Source organism: Enhydra lutris, unplaced genomic scaffold (genome assembly GCF_002288905.1).
Source record: "Enhydra lutris kenyoni isolate GAN:26980312 unplaced genomic scaffold, ASM228890v2 scaffoldscaffold11, whole genome shotgun sequence".
Taxonomy (NCBI): Eukaryota; Metazoa; Chordata; class Mammalia; order Carnivora; family Mustelidae; genus Enhydra; species Enhydra lutris.
The window spans coordinates 35,022,500-35,047,449 of NW_019154095.1; the positions used below are offsets into that span (position 1 = coordinate 35,022,500).

Consider the following 24,950-nt stretch of genomic DNA (forward strand, 5'->3'; position numbering starts at 1 on the left):
TTTGGCAGCCTCGAAATCCTAAGAAACGTAAGCGGGAGGGGGCAAAGCCCCACAGATAAAGTTTTTTTTTTTTCTTCAAATGCCAACGGTATCCATTCTCTACACCCAGAAATGGAAGCTGCTGCTTGCGCCCTATTGTCCAATTGCTCGCCAGGGGCGTGGCATATGCGTCTCTTTCGGGTTCTCGGCATCTTTCCTGGCCCTTTAGTACAGTTAGAGTAGTTCCAGGGTCAGCGCGTGTCTTCCCATCTAGTCTTCTAGTCTACCAAGTGAGGGGGCTGGGCTGGTTAATTCTGAAGAAGCTTTCTTTCACTGAAACTCAAAATGTTCCCATACACCTACAACGTCTTATCCCCCATCCCCGCCTTTCAAAGACCTCCGACCTCAGACGGAGATTCCGCGCGCCGTCCGGGAGCTAGGGCACGCCCCACGCACCGCCCGCGCGCCCAGCGCTTCGGCTCCCTGCCCGCAGGAAGGAGCCACATCTCGCGCGATTCCTTCTACCTCTCGCGACACTTCCGGCCAGTCTCCTGCGGCCCTCCTTGCCCCACCCATCGTTTCCACGCCGCGGTTTGCACCACCTCACCTCTGCTCTCCGTAGCCCGACCCGCTGCTCGCCCGCTGGGAGCGCAGTGGAGCCCAGTGTTGGGCACGAGCCTGGCGGGGCCGCAGGCTCAGCCCTGCTGCGCTCCGCCCCGCCTGGGCTCGGGGAAAAGGCCGCCGCGGGGACATGTCGTGCCCCCCTCAGCGAGGGCAGGAGTGTGTGAAAGGCAGCGGGGCTGTCAGGTAAACCCGCGACGGCGTGTTGGGGTGGGCGGCTGGGCGGAGGGAGGCCACTGGGCTGCGGGTTGGAGGCATTGCGGGATGGGGATGCCGGTGGCGGAGGAGGACGCGATGCCTGAGGCAGAGAAGAGAGGTGCTTTGAGGACCACCACTGTGGCGGGGAGCGGGGAAGTGACCTCCATCCGGGTGAAGGGGCCAGGCTTGCCTTAGTACGGACTGCGCTTGTTCCATCGGTGGCTCCGCTCCTCTCTACAGGACTGGAAGCGGGAGGAGGCAAGCCCCCGAGATCTGAGGTCCCAGATCTGGGCTGCAGGAGGCCCAGGGTTGTGGGGGAGAGGGACGCGCCAAGGTGGCGGAGGTAAATTGGTGTCAGGAAGAAAGATAAAGCGGCCGAAAGCCTGGAGAGCGTTAGCCCAGAGGAGGCCAGGTGTTTGCCATCCCGCTGCTCTCGGTGCTGAGATACCAATAATGCTCACTCCCCTCAAATTGAGTACACTTGGGTGTGTGAAGTTCCTTGCCTGGTGGTCTGAGTGTTGAAGGGGTAGGACCACATAGGTCAGAGTCGTGTTTGAGAGAAGGAGGCATTTGAGGTCACTTGTTACTTTTCTCCTGAGACTTGGACGGTGGGAGTGGGTGCGCGCGTGCGCACAGTGGCTCAAACTAGGGTTCGTGTTTTCAGAATTTGTGTCCTAGTCACTAATTAAGTACACTTCAAGGATCAATAGAAGGTGACAGGGTCTTAAGTGAATAGTTTTACTTTCAGTATTTTAAGATTCTGATAAGCATGTAAGTGTGTAATGATAGGGGCCTGGAGCCTAAAATCTAGGTGTTATTAAGACGGAGTAAATTTTTTGCCTTTAGCAATAGATTTAGATTGAAATTGAGGTAAGATGTTTTGTTGCAATAAATTTTTGACCATGTGTTTCTTCTGATTCTGGGTTTGTCTTTTTTTTTTTAAGTCATTTTAATTTTATTATTTTAAAAATTGTATTTATTTGAAAGACAGAGAGTGAGCGAGAGCAGGAGCAGGGGAAGGAGCAGAGGGAGAAGGAAACTCCCCGCTGAGCAGGGAGCCCAGTGTCATGCAGGGCTCCAGAGCCAAGGGCCTTGAGATCATGATCTGAGCCAAACGCAGGTGCTTCACTGGCAGAATCATCCAGGGCCCCTCTGGTTTGTCTATATTAAAGCCACGCAATTTTCTGAGAGAATTGGGAAATCAGTGTAAGGTGGTTGGTCTGACTATAAAAAGCATTTTGTTTAAACCTCCCCCTCAAATTCAGCTGTTAATTTGCATGTTATTTCTGTATTCAGTTGTGTGGCCCTTGAGATTTTCTTTTCCAGAAATGACACCTTAAAATGACCAGTTGTGTGTGTGAGAGAGAGAGAGAAATTTCACTTTTAATAGAAGAAAAATGATTTTTCCCAATAGTTTTCTTGTATCTTGTCTTTTAGAGAGCGAAATGTCATCAGTGGAATCACACCAGGAACAATTGTCCCAGTCAGATCCATCCCCGTCACCAAACTCATGTAGTTCCTTTGAGCTACTAGACATGGACACTGGCAGTTTGTATGAGCCAGTTTCTCCTCATTGGTTTTATTGTAAAATAATAGATTCTAAGGAGACATGGATTCCTTTCAACTCTGAGGATTCACAGCAGCTGGAAGAGGCATATGGATCTGGTAAGATGGAAATGACTTCTGATAGATTAAGACTATTTCTCTCAGTCTAAGACAGTAGTTCTTGTATTGAGTGCTATTAAAAATATTAGATTTTTTTCTATTTTTTTTCTGTAGCATTTTTTTGGGCTGTTCTCTTCTGTAGCATATTTATATAGAAATAGAAGCTTTGCATTACTAACCAGTTACATTATAATATTTAAGAATTTGGTTTATATTTGAAAACAGTACTTAATTTCTGCATAGTTATCTAATAATATTTCTTATATTCTAGCATGTTTCAGTTTTTGTTTATGAAGAATGGGGGCATGTCACATTGCAAAAGAATGAATTCTAACTTGTTTCTTGTTTTTTCCTCTTTTATGAAACAAGAATGATGCCGGTAACTTTTATCATCATGACGGTCATGGTTGTTAATTTACTTTTTGGCCCCTCAAGAAAAAAATTCAGAAAGCCTTATATACTTTGTTTGTTTAATGGGACACTACTATCTCAGAAAAAGAACAAAACAGCATTTGGGTATTATTTTTTTCATGTTTCATTAAAACCAAGAATGGTTTTGATGGTTTGTGAATTAGTTAAAAAATATCAATTCCATTTTGTTTAATGTTTAGGCAAGTAGAATATGTTCATTCTTAGGTCTCATTACATTATTTAGAGTATAACTCAGAATTGTATTTTGGGAGGTTTATTTTGATATATGTACTTCTTTCCCCCTTTGCAATCCTTGATAGGAAAAGATTGTAATGGGAGAGTTGTCCCCACTGATGGGGGCAGATATGATGTGCATTTGGGGGAGAGGATGCGGTATGCTGTATACTGGGATGAGCTAGCATCAGAAGTGAGACGATGTACCTGGTTTTACAAAGGAGACAAAGATAATAAGTATGTTCCCTACTCAGAGAGCTTCAGCCAAGTATTAGAGGTATTCCTTTGAGCCCTTTTTACTTATTTTCATTTTTTTCTTCTTCTATTTAATAATCTTCTCTTGTGACTTGTTTTTGTGAAATTTCTAGAAAGAGTTTGGTTGTATCTGGATCACATTTGTAGCATTTCTTTTGCGAGTTAGTTTCAAGATAAAGTAGTTTTTATTTTCAGATTTTAAAATACTATGTAGAATGTTATGCCTTTAAGTTAAAATTTTTTCCCTAACGGTGATCATTGTTAATAATATTTAAATTATGACCACAGGATTGGTCTTTTAGCCTTTTATTTTTCTGGCTCTGGAAACAGTCTGAAATTTGCCTTCTTTAAATTGGAGTAGACATTAATATTATTGAAAGAAGTATATCAGAATATGAATAGTGATTTTATCTAGTCTAGATGATAAAAATAAGAGGGAATTTTGTTGTTACTATTATCTGTTGTAATTTTAAAAGAATTTTCAAATATTTGATACATTGGAGTTGGATATTCTTACCTAATTGTTTATCTAGCAGTATTCTCCTAAAAAAAAGTTCAGTTTTAATAGAAAAGCTATTAGAGAAATCTAATGAAATGTGTTTTCTGTTAAGGAAACATACATGCTTGCTGTAACTCTGGATGAGTGGAAAAAGAAACTGGAGTCTCCTAACAGAGAAATTATTATATTACACAATCCAAAGGTAAAGCAAATTAAGCCTTTCTTTCATGTGGGATTAAAGTTAATTGCATTACTAAGGAGAGCTTAATTGGTTTCTTTTTCATAGGGATTCTATTTAGGCTATCCTTTGGAAATTTTTACATTGCATTCACAATTATGAAACTTGTAGCCAGTGCCACCATTTTTTACCTTCTTCACCTTATACAAAACAATTTTCTTAGGGAAAATTACAACACTATAAATTAAGAATATCACTGACACATTATGTGGGCATATTTTACGTGTGTAGGGTATTATTGAAAGATGTTAGCCTGATTTTTTTTTCTTTTTTGGCTTTATTGAGGTATAATTGACAAAATCATAAGGTATTTAATATGTACAACATTGGCCTACTGTATTTTCAGGGTTCTCATTTCCAGCCATCAGAGTTGGGTATCAAAACTCTAGTTGAGATTTGACTATGTATTCTGTCTTGAAAAACCTGTTCCTATCCCTGAGAATGTATAAATAGAGATGTCTATAATGCAGAATATATTTATTGCTTTGATCTTTTTTATTTAAGCTTATGGTGCATTACCAGCCAGTTGCAGGGTCCGATGAATGGGGTTCAACACCCACTGAACAGGGTCGACCAAGGACAGTGAAGAGAGGGGTTGAGAACATTTCTGTTGACATTCATTGTGGTAATGTTAATTGTTTATTTTTTCTTCTGATGTACTTGTTTATGACTTAAATGTGACCTTTTTCTATGGTTTTGGATTACCTCAAGGCTTAAAAATGATTTAGTCATATGGGCTTATTATGAGTTAAGATTAGCATTACTTCATCTACTAAGAATCTTTTTTAAATTTTATTTATTTATTTTAGAGAGAGAGAGCATACAAGTAGGTGGGGCAGAGGGAGAAGGAGAGAGAATCTCAAGGAGATTCTGCGCTGAATGTGGAGCTGGAGGTGGGGCTCCATCTCATGACCCTGAGATCACAACCTGAGCCGAAACTTAGTCACTGAGAATCTTAATAGATGTAAAAATCTATTTTAAAGTTGCTAAGTATATATATTGTGGGATGGGTAAAATTTGGCAGTACTAATCAAGAAGTCACTTGGTACAAATAAACTGATTTAGTCCTAATTTTAAGAAGTGTGATTCTACCTATTTGATTAAAATTAATCAATTATTAATTCTGGTAAAATTAATGAATCAAAAATTAATTCTGGTAACTCCTGTTCTTGAAGATTGTGAACTAAGGAAAATTTTTTCAGTGAACTTTAGTGGTTATCCATCGCTATCTATCTGGGGCCATTTATGGTTGGTTTTATAATATATTTAACTGGATTAGAAAATTCCTTTTTATCTCTGAGAGGAGATGGCTTATCTTAGTCTTACTATAATTTAAAAAGATGAGTTTAGGGGCACCTGGCTGGCTCACTCAGGGGACTGTATGAATCTTGATCTCAGGGTTGTAAATTCAAGCCCCATATTGGGTATAGAGATTACTTAAATAAAAACTTAAAAAAATAAAAAGATGAGTTTAAAATTTTAGGGTTTATATATACACCAGACATTATTGGTATAATTGATAAAAATGGACTATTAGATAAAAGTATCCTACCAGTGTTATGTTGCCTGAATTTGATTACTGTGGTTATTTAAGAAAATATTCTTAGGAAATACATATTAAAGTATTTAAAGGGTTAAGTATTTAAAGAGGTATGATGTATGCAGTCTGATAATAGATGCAACCTGCTTCCAGATGGTTCAGAAAAATGAATGTGTGTGTAAACACACATAGAAAATAATAAAGCAGGGCGCCTGGGTGGCTCAGTGGGTTGAGCCACTGCCTTCGGCTCAGGTCATGATCTCGGGGTCCTGGGATCGAGTCACTCATCGGGCTCTCTGCTCGACAGGGAGCCTGCTTCCCTCTCTCTCTCTGCCTGCCTCTCTGTCTACTTGTGATCTCTCTCTGTCAAATAAATAATAAATAAAATCTTAAAAAAAAAAAAGAAAAAAAATAATAAAGCAAATGTAAGTGTTGAAGTGTCGAATCTATAAAAAGTGTATGAGAGTGTCGATACAATTCTTTCATGTTTTTTGTAAGGTTGCAGTTATTTCAAAATGAAAAGTTTAAAGTCTGAAAAATTTTTTTACAGATTTATGTCAAGATAAATTAGAAACATGGTAAAATCATTATTTTACTAAGTAAAATATAGGACTGTTCGTGTCCTTTAAATGTTCTGCTGGGGATGCCTGAATGGCTCAGTCGGTTAAGCGACTGACTTGAATTTGGCTCAGGTAATGATCTCAGCGTTACAAGATTGAGCCTCTGCTGAGCTTGTCTGTCTCCCTCTGTTCCTCTCCCTACTTCTCAAATGAATAAATAAATTCTTTTTAAAAAATGATTTTGTATTTTAATTTGCCCATTTTTATAACTTATTCTTTGTGAATGTTTGACTATAAACAGAGTTTAAGACTATTTATATGAAATGTTTTTTCTTTTTAATATCATTTACAGGAGAACCTTTACAAATAGATCACTTGGTTTTTGTAGTCCATGGGATTGGACCAGCTTGTGATCTCCGCTTTCGAAGCATTGTACAGTGTGGTAGGTTTGCAAAGCATGTAAGATTAAATCATTTAAGGGGGAATATTAGTCAGTGCTCCTGTGAGCCAAGATAAAGTGTTGTTTTTAGTCTTTTATCTGCATAATAAGATTTGGAGAGCTAAAGACAGGTGGCAAGGTAGTAAAGCTTCTTAACTTAGACCTAAAGACTGGTGAATTCCTTAGGCTAATAGTTTATACTCTTAACTAATAATTCTTGAATGAACAAGCCCTTAATCCTTATAAAATTGTTTTATGAATGTGATGGTCCTCTCTCTAACCACTCTAAATTTAAAGGGAACCAAAAAGGTGATATAGTTTATTTATTTATTTATTTATTAACATTTATTTATTTGACAGAGAGAGTGTGATCGGGGGAGGGAAAACAGGTGGGGATAGAAGAGGGAGAAGCAGGCTTCCCGCTGAGCAGGGAGCCTGATGTGGGGCTCCATCCCAGGACCCTGGGATCTTGACCTGAGCCAAAGGCAGACACTTAATGACTGTGCCGCCTAGGTGCCTCAATGATATAGTTTAAATGAATAACAGAAACTTAAGTCATTTTTGTAATTCATAGTATGATAAAGCTCTTGATGTTCTACTTGGAATATTTAGGTCATTAGTATAAGTTGATTTTAAAAGGTAGTGTCTTCTAAAACTTAATAGTACATATTCAGAGTCTCCCAACTTGGGAATCTTCTACTGGTTAATGCTTCTAAGCAGAAACCTTCTGGAAGGTTAAGACTGTTGTAGTATGAATTTCAAATAGCAGTTTGTTTGTTTTTTTAAATCTAAAATATTGGTTAGAGGTTGTTTATAAGAACCAGAAAGTTAGTTAGGAATCTAACTGTAAGGCCAATTGACACAGTCATGTGATTTTTTTGTTTTTTAAAAAATTGAAATAGTTCCCATGACACAGAAGTTTTGAAGTTAACTTTTTTTTTCTTTTTTTTTTTTAAGATTTTATTCATTTATTTGGCCGAGAGAGAGATCACAAGTAGGTAGAGAGACAGGCATAGAGAGAGGGGGAGCAGCCTCCCCGCTGAGTGGAGAGCCTGATGCGGGGCTCAATCCCAGGACCCTGAGATCATGACCTGAACCGAAGGCAGAGGTTTAACCCGCTGAGCCACCCAGGCGCCCCTTAACTTTTCTTTAGATAAAGTGTTTTGTATAAAATAATGTTCTGTGTTAAAGGAATAGCTTTTGTGCACTGATATTTCCTGAATACCACTTTGCTGTTTTTCACTTAAGTAAATATGTGTTCTAAGCAAACAGAGAGAGCATAATTATGTGATCTATTGCATCCTTATTCTATGAATTCATTGCTTCCCTGGTATGCATAAGTTAATGTCTTTTCCAGTTAACGATTTTCGCAGTGTTTCCTTGAACCTGCTGCAGACACATTTTAAGAAAGCCCAAGAAAATCAGCAGATTGGAAGGGTAGAATTTCTTCCAGTCAACTGGCATAGTCCTTTGCATTCTACTGGTGTGGATGTGTGAGTAATACCTTATGTCTTTGAGTTGTTAACTAAGATTATAATGCATTTTCTGATCATTGATATGGTTGGGATATTTCTGCTATAGCTAATTATATAAAAATTTGTTCAATGAGAAGTTTTTTGTACTTCTATGTCTTTTCTTAGAGATACATTATTAAATGCTGACCTGGTGAGGCGTAAAGAACTGTGTGTATTTTACAGTATGTCTTACTAGCTCGTTAGTATTTTCTATTATAGCTATTATTATTTCTTTAGCATTAAAACCAAACATTGCTTTATTCCTATAGTGTATAAGCATTTCCATCTTAGATGTCAAAGCCAGCCTACCTCAAGATGTACAAAGTATTTTGTTGTTCCTTTTGTGATCATATTTAGATAATATTTGTCCATGTTGGGGGAAAAAAAGGAAATTCCTGAACATTAAGTTATTAGCATTTATAACCTGAGTTATAATTCATACAACTTTTAAGTGATGGCTTTCTTAAGTCACAAACCCAGTTTTGTTTGTAGATTTTATGGTAATGTCAGAGAAGTTTGCCTTATATTAAGGATATTTTGGAGAGCCGTAGGCTCTCCAGAAAGAAGTGTGTTCATGATATAGTTCTAGGATAAAATGGCAGATGCTTTTCCTGAAGATAAAGGAAGTAGTCAGTATTATTTCCATGTTGGTCTTGGAAATGGCTTTTCTGATTCTGTGTCTCTCAGTTCTTAATACCGTATGATTTGAGCATATTCCATATGCCAGATGTTGTAGTATGGTGTTGCTTTTACTAGGCATAGAGTTCACATTCTTCAGGTTTGAGCTGATGCTAAGAGGTTCCTAAGGGCAAATTGCTCCCTAAACTACAGAAGCTGTTGAATCTTTGAGGACTCTTTCTGGGTATTTTGAGAAAGCTTTAACTGGAAGTTGATTTGGATAATGTCAGCATGGTTTTTCTTTTTGAGATGTTCTGTTTGCCTTTGGCATCTGGTAGTCTCTCTTTCAGCTTTCAGAAATTCTGCATTGAGAAAGGGAGCTGATCCACTTATCATTTGACTTGTGATCAAAAAACCTTAATGCTGAGAATTCTAGAAAAATCATCTTGTATTTTCTGTCTTTAAAAATTCTTTATTACAGAGAATTTTGTATACAAAAATAGCTTATATAATGAATCTTCATATACAGATTATGATTACCCAGGACAAACAAGCCTGAACACATGGTCAGTTCTGCTCTGTCCATTATTTTTCAACCTCTGTCTACTGCCCATCCTTCCACCATATTATTTTTGAACCAAATCTTATTATATCATTTCATCTGTAAATGTATGTTTGTATATCAGAAAGGACTTTCATTTATTTTTATTTTTTTATTAACATATAATGTATTATTTTTATTCAGGGGTACAGGTCTGTGAATCATCAGTCTTACACAACTCACAGCACTCACCATAGCACATACCCTCCCCAGTTACCATCACCCAGCCACTCTATCCCTCCCACCTCCCTCCCCACCAGCAACCCTCAATTTGTTTCCTGAGATTAAGAGTCTCTTATGGTTTGTCTCCCTGCCCGTCCCGTCTTGTTTCATTTTTCCCTCCCTTCCTCCCATGACCCCCGCCCTGCCTCTCAAATTAACTATATCAGAGAGATCATATGATAATTGTTTTTCTCTGATTGACTTATTTCGCTTAGCATAATACCCTCTAGTTCCATCCACATCATTGCAAATGGCAAGATTTGGGGGTTTTTGATGGCTGCATTGTATTGTATTCCATTGTATATCTATGCCACATCTTCTTTATCCATTCATCTGTTGATGGCGGAAAGGACCTTTAAAAATATATTAACCATAACACCATTATCACACCTAAAAAAATTGTTTTTTTAAAAGAGTTATTTATTTATTTATTTATTTGAGAGAGAGAGAGAGAGAGCATGCATGAGCAGGGGGAGGGACAGAAGGTGGGGGAGACAAGCAGACTGCCAGCTGAGCACCCAGGTGCCCCTAAAAAAGTTCTTAATATCAGCAAATATACAGTGTTCAAGTTTCCAGTTGTCTAGTAAATGTAATTTTATACACACACAATTTATTTATTTTGGTTAAAGACTTTATTTATTTATTTGACAGAGAGAGAGAGATCAAACACAAGCAGGGAGACAGGGAGGTAGAGGAAGAAGCAGACTCCCTACTGAGCAAGGAGCCCGACTTGGGCCTTGATCCTAGGGCCCTGGGATCATGACCTGAGCCGAAGGCAGAAGCTGAACCGACTGAGCCACCCGGGAGCCCCTTGTTGATTTGTCTTTTAAGTCTCTTTTAATCTCTTGATTACCTTTCCATCTCTTAGCTCCTTGTAATTTATGTATTAAAGAAGTTGTCTTGTAGAGATTCTTACTGACTTTTGCTGATCACATCGTTTTGACTTAATTAAACATGTCTCTGAGTCCTTTGTGTTTCCTATTAATAGATACTGTCTCTTGTATCTTTAAATATCTAAGTCTAAGCTTGAAGGCTAAGCTGGATAATAACTTAGAGGAGGTTATAGAATGTATTAGGTTTTCTGCTTAAAATATATATGTGTATGTGTGTGTATATATATATATGTATATATATATTTTTTCCCCCCTCAGAGATCTGCAGCGAATAACTCTGCCCAGCATTAATCGCCTAAGGCACTTCACCAATGACACAATTCTGGATGTCTTCTTCTATAATAGCCCCACCTACTGTCAGACTATCGTGGACACAGTTGCTTCTGAAATGAACCGAATATATACACTTTTTCTTCAGAGGAACCCTGATTTCAAAGGGGGTGTATCCATTGCTGGTCATAGTTTAGGTAACAAATGAATTCTCTGTGATCAGAGAGGACTACCACATATTAAGGACACCTGATTTTGAAGTACAATGTCTTCCCTGTATCACATTTAGAGGCCTAGAACTGGTCTGTGATGAAGAATTTGGAAGGGGTTGGAAGGGGGTGGTGGTGGATTGGAAAAAAAAAACTTTCTGCTTCATAGATTTTGCTACATGGGTAATTGGCTTAATACTTCTTGTATAAAAGCTGTGTAGTGCCAGTACTTAGAAATTGTCCCTTCTTTCTTCTGTTTTAGGTTCACTTATACTGTTTGATATACTAACAAATCAGAAAGATTCTTTGGGGGATATGGACAGTGAAAAGGTAATTTAGATACACAGATATACTTCTCTTGTACCATTTCTTAAGACGATTTTTAGATTTTAGACTTACTTTTTTGTCTTTTTGCTTAGTTTAGTCCCATACCGTAACACATTAATTTTACATTTATTTTAATTTTAATAGACTTATCTCTTGGTATCTTCTTGGATGACAGAAGCAAGATAGTCATAAGCTTCCACAAATATTTGCCACATTCTAAAATAACTATAGGTATCTTATTTTCCATTATAAATATGTACTTCTCTTCTGTTATTAGAATTATAGAATCATTGAACTGAAATGGAGTTTACATATGAGGAAATGAAGAATGAATTGGACACAAAGTGATATAATTTGTAGAAATTCCCTTTGAAAGCGGTGGGGGGACTTGGTGTTTAAACATCTTTTGTAGGGCACCTGGGTGGCTCAGTCAGTTAAATGTCTGCCTTTGGCTCAGGTCATGATCCCAGGGTCTTGGGATCAAGCCCTGAGTCTGGTTCTCTGCTCAGCGGGGAGTCTGCTTCTGTCTCCCTCCTCCGCTCCCTCTGCTTGTGCTCTTTCGCTCTCTCACATAAATAAATAAAATCTTTAAAACAAAACATCTGTAAAACAAAGTCCTGTGACACATTATAGTTTTGAATTAGTAGTTAGCATATACTATCTTGTATGTTTTCTCTTTTTATATAAGTGTCATTTCTATTGTTGGACTGTGAGTTCTTCCAGGACAGGGGCTTTATTTTAAGATTGTTTTATGTCTTAAATACTCTTTCTGTAATAAGAACTCAATGAATGTTTTGTTAATGAAGATGAAGAACACTTTGATAATATTCATGCATTCATTTATTTGAAAACATTGTTTCAACTAAAGTTGCAAACTTAGAGATTAACTACTTAATTTATATTTTGTACAAATTACAATTTATTTAAAGTTATGTATATCTTTATATAGAACTCTTTTTTTTATATAGAACTCTTATATAGTACATTATTTTTATTGCTGATAGTACTAATAAAGGACCATCTAAATGAATTTAGAGAATATGAGCTTTACAATTTAATTTTTAGGATGCACCAAATATTGTCATGGATGAGGGAGACACACTGACGCTAGAGGAAGATTTGAAGAAACTTCAACTCTCCGAATTCTTTAATCTCTTTGAGAAGGAGAAAGTAGATAAGGAAGCGCTGGTAAAATAATCTTTTAAAACTTCATGCTAGGGGCACCTGGGTGGCTCAGTGGGTTAAGCTGCTGCCTTCGGCTCAGGTCATGATCTCGGGGTCCTGGGATCGAGTCCCGCATCGGGCTCTCTGCTCAGCGGTGAGCCTGCTTTCCTCTCTCTCTCTCTCTCTGCCTTCCTCTCTGCCTGCTTGTGATCTCTCTCTCTGTCAAATAAATAAATAAATAAAATCTTTAAAAAAACAAACAAAAAAACTTCATGCTTATACCATTTTTAATATTTTTAGGTTTATCTTCATCTTAGTGCTGACTAAGAGCCTGCCCTTCAGAAGCATTTTAGTCATAAAAACTCTGTTATCATTAGTAATGTCCTAAAGCATTATTTATGTGTTTTTTATCTTATAAAGTGATCTTTGCTTTGTTGGAGACCAAAGTTCAGAGGAGCCATACTGACAAACATATAGTGATAGAGCAAAGACTAAAAAACAACATAGCTCAGAAAACAGAGTAAGAATAAATGACCACTTATCATTCCAGCTTATTTTCTCTTATACTTCAAGAGCCCTACTGTTGATATTTGCTTATTTGTTTTTGGTTTTCTGCCACTTTTTTTTTTTTTTGCTTTTTTTCAGGCTTGCAATACATTCATTCATTTAATAGGTATTTAGTGAATGCTTAATATGAGCAGGCATGCTCTACCATGTACTAGACTAGAGATAGAGTGGTCAGTAAGGTATTATGTAAACCATAAACATATAAACATAAACATTGTGTTTATGGCTTAGTGGGGAAGACACATATCAAATAAACATAATTAATTACAATTGTGGTAAGTTCTAAATTGGAAAATTACATAGTAGTATTAAGAATGTATAATAAGACTAGTAGTCTGGGAGGGTGAAGGAAAACTTAACCTAACCAGGTGAGTAGCACCTAAGCTGAGATCTTGATTGTTAGTTTGTTTCATGCTCAGTGTTTGCTGTATGTTCTTACTGCTTATGTCCATGAGTAGGGATAGAATCTTTCTCAGGACTGTGACATCTAAGCATGGAAATCAAGGAATGTTCTTTTGTCATGTAGGTAGATACCCACTTCTATAGGTTTTTTTAAATACATCTATATGTATAATAATACAATGTCATCTGTATTACTGTAGTATTGATACTATAGTACTGGTACCTTTTATTCTTCTTTAGGCTTTTATGAATAAAGTACTTTTTCCCCCTCAAAATTATTAATGATGTACCAGTAGGGACCCCTATTAATATAAAAAAGAATAGTAGTGCTTAGGTCTCATTCCTCTCAGAGAACAGGACATTTAATTCTTTTTATTTTGCCTAGAAATAAGGATATTTGATTTTCTGTGCCTAGGCTTTATGTACTGACAAAGATCTTCAAGAAATGGGAATTCCCTTAGGACCAAGAAAGAAGATATTAAACTACTTTAGGACCAGAAAAAATTTAATGGTATGTGTATAATATAGCTTGTAGGATTAAATGGTTTTTGACATCCTTATATCCTTTGTGATGTGGTTAGGCAGCTAAGCAACTTTGTTAACTGATCTTTGGCTCTCTTTAGAAATTAAACACATTTTCTTAATTGATATCCTTAAAAAATATTACTAGCTTCAGAAGTCTTGTCTCCCCTGGAGTCTTCCCACCATTCCATTTTTTTCCTTTTTTTAAAAATTTCATAATCACTTTATTGAAATATAATTCATATAACATACCATAAAATTGACCCTTTTAAAGTATACAGTTCAGTCATTTTTAGTGTATTTGCAGAGGTGTGTCACGATTACCACTATCTAATTTGAGAACTTTTACATCACCCTAAAAAGAAACCCCATACTCATTAGCAGTCACTCACCATTCCTCCCTCCTGTGAACCACTGGTCTACTTCCTGTCATGGTGGATTTTGTTGTTCTGGACATTTCATCTAAATGGAATTATACAGTGTGTGGCTTTTTGTGACTGGCTTCTTTTGCTTTAGAATAATGAATTTGAGGTTTATCCATGTTGTAATAGTACTTTTACATTTAGTTTTTTCGCCCACTAAATTCCTTTCCATATCTTAGCAGTTATTTTTCAACTTTGTAGCAGATTGCTTAGTTCTTATTCAAGGCCCAGTTCGTGGCCCAGTATCTATATCATTTTGTATACCCATAGAGACATTCTACTTAAAAGGGAATTGTGCTTCATTGAAACCCTTCGAGGCCCTCGGTATTCCTCTTCATCATGCTCTGCTGTTGTTTCTCTCATAATGGATGCCTAAAGTTTCAGCTGCCGCCCAGATAGCTGTGTACAGCTTTCATTGATTTAGAGCATGTAAGGATGTCCGTTCATCACTTAGGACAACTTTTGTTTTCATCAGCTTTATTTGTTTTCTGAGACTCTTCCTAGAATTATTCAAAACTTTCCTAAGTATCCTTTCAGACTGTGTATTTCTTTGGATATTTTTAGAACATAACAGCTCCACAGAATTATTTTATTCTTTAGGGTATTAATAGACCAACCCTGCAGCCAGCTTCAGGGGTGACTATATCCAACATCCTCAAAGAACCAGGCTTCTGCAGTAAAACCAATGCTACTGGAAATGGTGACTATCTGGATGTTGGCATTGGGCAGGTAATAATACTAATTACTTTGAGTCATTTCATTGCGTGCCCTTGGTATGGTAGGAACAGAGGTCACTTTTGTTATCAATGAGAGATACTTTTTTATCTTTTTTCCAGGTGTCTGTAAAATACCCCCGGCTCATCTACAAACCAGAAATATTCTTTGCCTTTGGATCTCCCATTGGAATGTTCCTTACTGTCCGAGGACTAAAAAGAATTGATCCCAACTATAAATTTCCAACATGCAAAGGTTTTTTCAATATCTATCACCCTGTAAGCATTGGACAGCTCTTGTCTTTTCACCTGAATATTAGAGCTTATTGATAAAGAACATATACTTTCCTGTTGTGTTGATTTGCTTTCTCCTATACTATTTTATGGTAATGAGACAATTTACAATAGTATGAACCTGAAAGTGATGGGGCAAAACAACTGAAGTTTTTGTTTTTTTATGAGCTTATGATTATTCTTGCCTGATACACAGTTCCTAAGGTGGTCTTTCTTCAGCAGACGTATCTGTAGCTATTATTTTTCCTATGTAGTTTGATCCTGTGGCCTATAGGATTGAACCGATGGTGGTTCCAGGAGTGGAATTTGAGCCAATGCTAATCCCACATCATAAGGGCAGGAAGCGAATGCACTTAGGTAAGTCTGAGTACAGAACTTTTAATTCTAGATGTCTGGTCGGTGCAGACTGACTGGACCTCATTCACTTCATTTAACTGTGTTGGACCCTAAACTCTTTGTAAACCATATAATGTTCTTTATTCAAATATGTTTCAGAATTGAGAGAGGGCTTGACCAGGATGAGTATGGACCTTAAGAACAACTTGCTAGGTTCACTGCGGATGGCCTGGAAGTCTTTCACCAGAGCTCCATACCCTGCCTTGCAGGCTTCAGAAACTACAGAAGAAACTGAAGCAGAATCTGAATCAAGTTCAGAGAAGCTGAGTGGTCAGTGATACTGTACACTTCAATTTCCTTCATTAGGTCTGATAAGAGTCCATAGTGTGTATTTCTTACTCATGGTATAGAACCAATACTATGAGCCCTAGTGAGCCTTCCCCTCTGCTAGTCTTTTCTATGGTCTCATAGCCACAAATTATGGAGAAACATTATTTGTGAGGAAAAATGTCAAGAGAAGCTGAATATCTGGTACAGAGGCTTTAAAAGACATTCCTTACTTGGGAACTCTGGAAGTGAGGTTAGGAGCCTCCTCTGTGAAGCACCTTGCTTTTATAGGGCAATGTCATGTATTATTGGTCCGTTTTATTTTCCTGGCTGGGCACTAGCTAGTATGCTCTCCTCTTAATTTCACAGTTAATGTTGCATTCTTTTTGCTTTAATTTTCAAATACGAAAGATTTCTATCCCTACTTCTATTTAGTTTATAAACCAGAGGCAAATGAATTAGCTGTCAGAGGTACGGGAAAGAAATGGGATTGAACAAATCAGTATGACTTGAGGAGAAGCTTTGAGGGGCTTGAGAGGAGGAAGGTGCAGAAAGCTTTCTGAGCAGAGAATACTTCATCCTACTGTAAACTTGGTAGTCTGAAGGGAAGTAAGGACAATCTTGGATGGCCGGAAGCTTTTAGATTGTTATTATGGGTCTTCTATGTCCAGATGTTAACACAGAAGAGACCCCTGTGACAGTTAAAGAAGAAGTCCCACCCATCAATGTGGGAATGCTGAATGGAGGCCAGCGCATTGACTATGTGCTACAAGAGAAGCCCATTGAAAGTTTTAATGAATATTTATTTGCTTTACAAAGCCATCTATGCTATTGGTAAGTGAGGTTTGTTTTTGTTTCTGAGTGTTGTTTCTTTTCTTTCTTTCTTTTTTTTGGGAGGGGTCTAATTGTTTCAAAGCTATTTGATAGATGTAGGAAAGGGAGGGTAGGCTAGTGTACATGTGGGATTAGAGTGATTTCTCATTTAGACAGTTATAAAACACAATTATATCATTTAAATAAATCTGATTTAAACACATTGTTTTTTTACTTTGCAGTTGGGTAGAGCATGGGCTGATGATGCCAGCAACCATGAGTTCAGCTAGTTTAGTTTTAAAAGTGGTGTCCTTTGGTCATTGGTGGGGGACAGGAAGGGTCCATATTATTGGACTGGAACAAATACATTACTGTTGCTAAAAGTATTGTAAACTCATTTGAAAGTATTTACAGTAGCTAGATCAGAATTTATTATTTTCATTTTAAGTTTATACTTTTAATATTTAAATATTTTTTCCAGATTTATTGAGATATAGTTTACACATTGTATAAGATGTTCAACATGATTTGATACATGTATATATTGTGAAATGATTAACACCTCCATCACTTCACATAATTACTCTGTGTACACACACACTGTGTGTGATGAGAACATTTAAGAATTACTCTCTTAGCAACTTCCAAGTATATGATATGGTATTATTAACTCTAGTACCATGTTGTACATTAAAAACCCACAACTTATTCAACAGAATTAATCATTATTAAATATGATTATCTGATGGGTTGTAGAATGGATTACTAATGCTTATTGAAATTCATACATTATAACAGAAAAGAACTTAATCACCAAATAAATTGAAACTAAAGAAAAAGATAGCTAGGAAAATAAGATGGATGGGTAATAAGGCTTCAAAAATGCATGCTTTTAGGTTTTTTTTTTTTTTTTTTTTTAATTTTTTTTTTTTTAAGATTTTATTTATTTATTTGACAGACAGAGATCACAAATAGGCAGAGAGGCAGGCAGAGAGAGAGGAAGGGAAGCAGGCTCCCTGGTGAGCAGAAAGCCCGACGCGGGGCTCGATCCCAGGACCCCGGGATCATGACCTGAGCCGAAGGCAGAGGCTTTAACCCACTGAGCCACCCAGGTGCCCCTTAGGTTTTCTTTTAAGATTTTATTTATTTATTTGTTCGAGAACAAGCAGGGGGAGTGGGGGGCAGAGGGAGAAGACGACTCCTTGCTGAGCAAGGAGCCCGATGTGGGACTTGATCCCAGGACCCTGGGATCATGATCTGAGCCGGAGGCAGATGCTTAACTGACTGAGCCACTTAAATTACGATTCTTTATTATTTTTTAAAAGTTTTTATTATATTTTACTTTTTAAAGGTTTTTTTAATTCATTTGTTTGAGAAAGAGACCTTGAGAGCGTGAGCAGGGGAGAGGGGAGGAGAGACAGAGAGAGGGAGGGAGAGAGAGAAGCAGACTCCTTGCTGAGCAGGAAGCCCTACATGGGGCTGGATCCCAGGACAATTCCAGGACTGGGGCTCAATCCTAGGACCCTGAGATCATGACCTGAGCCAAAGGCAGATGCCTAACCAACTGAACCACCCAGGTGCCCTGTTTTTTTAAGTTTTTATTTAAATTCCAGTTAGTTAATATATAGTGTAATATTAGTTTCATATGTACAATATAGTGCTTCAGTACTTCCACACACCTGGTGCTCATCACAAGTGCACTCCTTAATCCCCATCACCTATTTAACTCTTCCCCTCATGTACCACCCCTCTGGTAACCATCAGTTTGTTCTCTATAGTTAAGAATCTGTTTCTTGGTTTATGTCTTTTTTTTTTCCTTTGCTCATTTGTTTGATTTCTTAAATTCCACATATGAGTGAAATCATACAGTATTTGTCTTTCTCTGACTTACTTCACTTGGCATAATACTTTCTAGCTCCACCCTTTTCATTGCAAATGGCAAGACTTCATTCTTATTTGTGGCTGACTGGTATCACACTGTGTGTATATACCACCTATCACTATCCATTCATCTATTGATGGACACATAATTTGGCTGCTGTTGATAATGCTGCTATAAACATTGGGGTCCACGGTGGCATAGTTAGTTGAGTGCCCAGTTCTTGGTTTTGGCTCGGGTTGTGATCCTCGGGGTGGTGGGATTAAGCCCCATGTTGGGTTCTGTGCACAGTGCAAAGTATTCTTGAGACTCACCCTCCCTCTCCCTCAGCCCCTCCTCCCTATACTTCCTTGCTCTCCCAAGTAAATATATCTTTTTTTTTTTTAAGATTTTATTGATTTATTTGACAGAGAGAACACAAGTAGGCAGAGAGGCAGGCAAAGAGAGAGAGAGAGAGAGAAGGAAACAGGTTCCCTGCTGAGCAGAGAGCCCAATTCGGGCTCGATCCCAGGACCCTGCGATCATGACCTGGAGCTGAAGGCAAAGGCTTCAACCCACTGAGCCACCCAGGCGACCTTCAAATAAATCAATCTTTAAAAAAATTGGGGGGCACCTTCGTGGCTTTGTTGGTTAAGCCTCTCCCTCTGGCTCAGGTCATGATCTCTGGGTCCTGGGATTGAGCCCAGCATTGGGCTCCTTGCTCAGCAGGGAGTCTGCTTTCCCCTTTCCTTCTGCCTGCCGCTCCCCCTGGTTTTGGTCTCTGTCAAATAAGTAAATAAAATCTTAAAAAAAAAAATCGGGATACATGTATCTCTTTGAACTAGTGGGTTTCTGAGATTTTGGTTGTGATTGCAAATATTTTGTCTACAGATGAATTTGGGGAGAATTGACATCTGAATAATGCTGAGTCTTCTGATCCACAAACACAGTATCTCTATTTTGGTCTTTAATTTCCCTTAGCAATGTTTTGTAGTTTTCAGTGTATGTATTTTGTGTACTATAGGTTTTTTTTAAATTCTGCTTATTTATTCATGAGAAATCACATGAGCATGTGAGCAGGGGGAAGGAGAAGAAGGAGAGGGAGAAGCAGGCTCCCCACCAAGCAGGGAGCCCGATATGGGGCTCAATCCGAGGACCCTGGATCATGCATGACCTAAGCTGAAGGCAGATGGCCAACCTACTAAGCCATCTAGGCACCCCATGCTATAGTGTTTAAGTTGCATGCCTTGTATGCGCCTTTCTCTCTTCAGATCAATCTTTTGCCTTTTACTTGCCAAAAAAAAAAATTGCATTCCTCTAGTTATGAATAAGATTGAGCATCTTGACTTATATTTCAGGACCATTTTTGTTTCCTTTTCTGGGAGTTTTCTATATTCTTTATTCTCTTTTATATTGAAATGTTTTTTTATTGTTGATCAGTCTGTGATGAGTTGCAAATGCCTTTTCCCCAGGTTGTCTTTGACATTGAAAAGATTGATTTTTATGTGGTCATATTTGTTGATTTTTTTCTTTTCTGGCTTCTAGAATGTGTCATACTTAGATCTTCCTTATCCTCTGAAAAATGCCTTACCACAGTTTATTCTGATATTTTATGGTTTCATTTTTACATGTGAATGTTTGATTCACTTTGGATTTATTCCAGTGACAGGTTTAGATTGGCTCAGGTCATTTTCCAGATGCCTCTCCATTTGTCACAACACCGTTAGTGGATTTGAGAGTCTCACTTTATTAAATTCCTATATAGATTTAGGACTATTTCTGAACTTCTTTTCTCTTGATCCATTTATTTATGCACCAGGATCACACCATTTGAATATCTAGTTTAGCTAATGCCCCTAGACTGGCATAGGAGTTTCTTAACCTGAAGTCTGTGTATGGAGTTTCTGGGGGATAGAAAAAGCATATGAATCCAATGAAACTTTATTTATATTTTGGAAAAACATATCCAAAAAAAAAAAAAATATATATATATATATATATATATATATGCATATATATATATAATCTTTTCTGGGGAGAAATCCATTGGTTTCATTAGATTCTCAAGTAGATACATGATTCAAAAAGTGTTAAACCACAGATCTAGAGAAATGTTTGCTGTATGTCCTTAAGGCAGTCCTTCATGATGTTAATCAAAGTTCTTTATGAACTAGATATAAGTAATTGCTTGGGCACACACAGAATGAGATCTGGAAGATGCATGAGGAATTGGTAACTTGATTGTCAGAAGATGGGAACCAGTGGTTAACAGAGGTGGAAGTGAAACTTCATTATAACACTCTTTTAGATCTTGAATTATGAACTATATGATTGTACTTTTTTTTTTAAGATTTTATTTATTTATTTGACAGAGATCACAAGTAGGCAGAGAGGCAGACAGAGAGTGGGGGTGAAGCAGGCTCCCTACTAAGCAGAGAACCCAATGCGGGGCTCGATCCCAGGACCCTGAGATTATGACCTGAGTTGAAGGCAGAGGCTTAACCCACTGAGCCACCCAGATGCCCCTATAGTATATTTTTTAAAAAGGTAAATAACATTTAAAAAATTAAGGTGACCAACTAGATGGCTCTTCCATATTATTCCAAGAAGAAGCTCTGTGGAAAAGGAACAGTTCTTGGTTGGTTATTTACTACTAGCTTTTTTGTATTACCAGACATAATGCTAGACTTTTTTAAAAAAATCGTGGTTGACATACAATTTTATATTAGTTTCAGGTGAATTACTGCATAGTGAATTGGATAGTTCAGTGCTCACCATAAGTGTAGCCGCCATACATTATCACAATATTATCAACTATATTCTCTGTGGTATACTCTTCATCTCCATGACTTATTCATTTTATAACTTGAAATTCGTACCTCTTCATCCCCTTCATCTATTTCACCCATCCCCCCACCCCCCTCCCTTTTGGCAACCACATTGTTCTTTGTATGTATGAGAGTCTGGTTTTTGTTCATTTCTTTTGTTTTTTAGGTTCCACATATATGTGAAATCATAGGCTTTTGTCTCTTACTTCACTTAACATTCTCTAGGTCAATCCATATTATGGCAAATGGCAAGATTTCATTCTTCTTTATGGCTAAGTAATACTCCACTGTAAAATGAACTTTTGAGAAAAATGAACTGGTAAGGTGGTTGTGTAGATTACATGAGATAATATATGTAAAGCATCTAGTATAAAGGTTAGTTTCTTCTTACAACTTAAGTTTTTCTCTTTACAGGGAGTCTGAAGATACGGTATTGCTGGTCCTCAAAGAAATCTACCAGACCCAGGGCATCTTCCTTGATCAGCCTTTACAGTAAAAATGAACCATATATGGCTGCTTGATGTAAGTTTTTAAATGTCATGTATGCAGCATAGTCCCTACATATTGACACGTTATGAGGAACAGTGTAGCCTTGAGCTCTTTATAAACGTACTTTTCTGTTGCCTGTCACCAAGATCTAGGTTATTGTTCATTTTTAGAGGGACTCTGGTTAAAACTGCTGAGGAATAAGTGCAGTGGCCCATTTAGACCAAGAGTGTGTGTGTGTTTGCTGGTGACTTAGCCCAGTAACACCTGTCAGTTTAGGATCTAAACTCAGAATCTAAATAGTTCTGATCATTTAAGTTACCGTGGCAACAGTTACAATTTTAATGACAAAGAGCCCATCCTGAGATTTAAGTTCCTCTGCTTCTTAGATGTGTAACTAGAAAGTTCACGCATTAGACTCCCGAATTCTGCCTGGTCGCCTTCCAGTTGTGACTGCATCATGACCTCTGTTCCGCTCTTCCCTAGACACTGAAGGATCCTCCCCCAGAAAACGCGCCTGCTTGTCGCTGCAGTTTGCCTCTCCTCAGCCGCGTCATTTCCTGCACGTTGCCTGTCACTTACTTACCACTGGGTCTTTGGAAGATAATCTTGTTATCTCGGAAGTGAGAGGAAAAGCAAAGGGAAGACCCTATTACTTTTGACCACTGGCTTCATAGAAGCACTTGCCACTCTTCATAGTGGGGTTTGTTTGCATCTTTAATTCTGGATGACAGGTGCCGTCCTCTATTGCTTATTATTTGACATAGTATAAAGTCTGTTTTGAGTTTATTTTGGCTTGGTAGAAATTTTTCTAGGAAATTATTGCTTATCTTTAGGAAATGCTTCAGTTTGTAAGCAGGCTCCGGAGAGTCAGAAGGCATTTTTGGGGTGCGCTCATCTCATCGCTGTTCTCTGCATTTGGAGGCTAAGTGGGTGTGGAGCTGGGCAGCTTCCTTCGAGCAGCTTTTGTTTCCTACAAGTACTGTGTGAGGGACTGAAGTGTAGCTCACACACAGCATTGTTTACTCTCCGCAGCGGACCGCTGCCTGCAAGGAATCACTGATGCTATTCATTGTTTTCCCAGCTGTTCGAGCTGCTCTCAGAGTCTTCAGTGGATAATTTAGTTCACATTAGGTGCATCTTTATAAAGCAAAGATGTTATATATTCTAGACCTGGCCTTTTATATCATGCTTCGAGTGGGGAGACTCTAGATGAAATCTTAGTTATTTGATAGTAACTTCTGTTCTTAAGTTGAGGTCAGAGTTATAAGGGCTGACAAAACCTGAAATCCCATGGCCTTGACAGCGGACTAAAATCAGTAGTACATTTAAGGTGAAGTAGAATTTGTGCAAGTCAACCACGATATTCACTTGAGTGAAGGCAGTATTGTGTGTCCTCTTTGAAAACATTTTGTAAACACCATTGCCTCCTTAGGTACCCGTAATCCAGAGAGCTTATCTAACAGCCTCATGGCACAGGTCGTGTTGGCTGGGCAGGTAGCTTCAGCTGGGAGAAATATTTCTTACTCTGAAAGAAAAATCTGTGCAGCCAGTGCAGAGCCCGTGTCAGAACATGCAAAGTGAGATGTCCGTACCTTGCAGACGGCGGGTGCATGTAGACTGGTACTTTCCAGGGCATCTGCTCACTACTGTGCTGTGTATTCTTTCTCATTGGTCAGAGTTTGTCATTGACTTTGCAGTTCTCTTTGTGGCAGTCCTTTACCCTCTTCTCCAACTCCTATAGGCCTCTCTGTTTATAAAGTGGAATAGGCAGGCAAGCTGTGTCTTGTTTTTTATAAAAAAAGGGTTTTTTGGTAAATGTATCATGGTTATCCAGTGCATTGGCATTTAACATTTACTTAAGCCATCCGTGTGACAGCAGTGATCTCTATCCCTTTCCAGAGAAAAGGAAAGGGAAGGTTAATCATTGTCACCTTAGAGATGGCAGAGGTAGGGCTGGGGTACAGAATCCATTCCTGGCCTCTACTTGTCCATCTGCTTATAGACTAATGCTGAGCCACTAAGAAGTGTCAGATATATGGAATACTTTTATTTTCTTTACTATATCAGCTGAGTTTGAAGTAAGGGTGCATTCAATTATATTTTAAAGGGGAAGCTTTTGTCAAGTTGTTGTCTTCAAATTTAAATTTATTCTTCATATTAGCAGAATAGCTTAAGAGTAAACCAAAGGACAAGCAAGAAAGAATGAGTCCCTATAACCAAAGATGAACAGCGTAACCCTGGATAGCTAGATAAACCACTGTTGGTACTAAGAAAAGTTTTCTGATGGTGAGGGGCAGGCGACTGTAAAAGAGCTTCCTATCTCGTCTCTCCACCTACGGTATCATCATGGTTGTGTAGTACACAGGTTAATAAGCTTGATTTAAATTCTTTATTTAGCTGTGTTATTTGCACTACTTCAGTTGTATCATGTGCAATCTCTTGACCAAGCCTACTTTTAAACTCTGTAGAGTATCATTTTATACATAGTCCCTGCTACAGAATTTGTATTGCTTATCTCAGCAAGAGATTGTGTGCATGGGAAGATTAATAGCACTGATTAGCTTTCTAATATTTTGCACTTTTTGAAATGTTTGTTTTTTACATGATTCTATTTAAAAGTTTATGAAATACTGAAATAAAACCATATTGACCAGTTGCCTACTTTTACCTGGTTCGATCCATTATACAGAAAATGAATACAATAACCATTTTCTTCCCCTTTATGTTATTAAAGCTAATTAAAAAAGGAAGTTTGGGGTAAAGAACTAATATTTAAGTTCTTTTCCCTTGACTGGTGTTTTCATGATCATAGGCAGATGTAGTTCAGAATTAAAAGCACAGCAATTACGAAGTCAGTGCTGAGACTATTCAATATTTACAGATATCAGCCTCTACTATGGCTTAGTTGTATCACTTACGTCA

General features: G+C 38.0%; 1 protein-coding gene across 1 annotated transcript; it reads left to right on the forward strand.

Annotated features, from left to right (window-relative positions):
* Positions 1-575: 575 nt before the first annotated feature.
* On the forward strand, positions 576-24,948 carry LOC111144418 (DDHD domain containing 2). Its single transcript, XM_022498703.1, has 18 exons — positions 576-786; positions 2,236-2,463; positions 3,195-3,385; positions 3,975-4,064; positions 4,605-4,725; positions 6,553-6,642; positions 7,997-8,132; positions 10,746-10,954; positions 11,229-11,296; positions 12,359-12,481; positions 13,842-13,937; positions 14,971-15,099; positions 15,207-15,362; positions 15,632-15,734; positions 15,873-16,043; positions 16,712-16,874; positions 21,954-22,061; positions 22,512-24,948. Exons 2-17 carry the CDS (start codon positions 2,244-2,246, stop codon positions 22,033-22,035), a joined length of 2,148 nt encoding a protein of 715 aa, XP_022354411.1. The 5' UTR covers positions 576-786; positions 2,236-2,243; the 3' UTR covers positions 22,036-22,061; positions 22,512-24,948.
* The last annotated feature ends 2 nt before the right edge of the window (positions 24,949-24,950 follow it).

What these genes read in the sequence shown, in the direction of transcription:
- LOC111144418 (XM_022498703.1), top strand. Translation starts at nt 2,244, where the DNA reads ATGTCATCAGTGGAATCACACCAGGAACAATTGTCCCAGTCAGATCCA. An exon ending in CATTCTACTGGTGTGGATGT is followed by an intron (nt 8,133 to 10,745) that starts GTGAGTAATACC and finishes TTCCCCCCTCAG; the next exon opens with AGATCTGCAGCGAATAACTC. An exon ending in AAGTAGATAAGGAAGCGCTG is followed by an intron (nt 12,482 to 13,841) that starts GTAAAATAATCT and finishes TTCTGTGCCTAG; the next exon opens with GCTTTATGTACTGACAAAGA.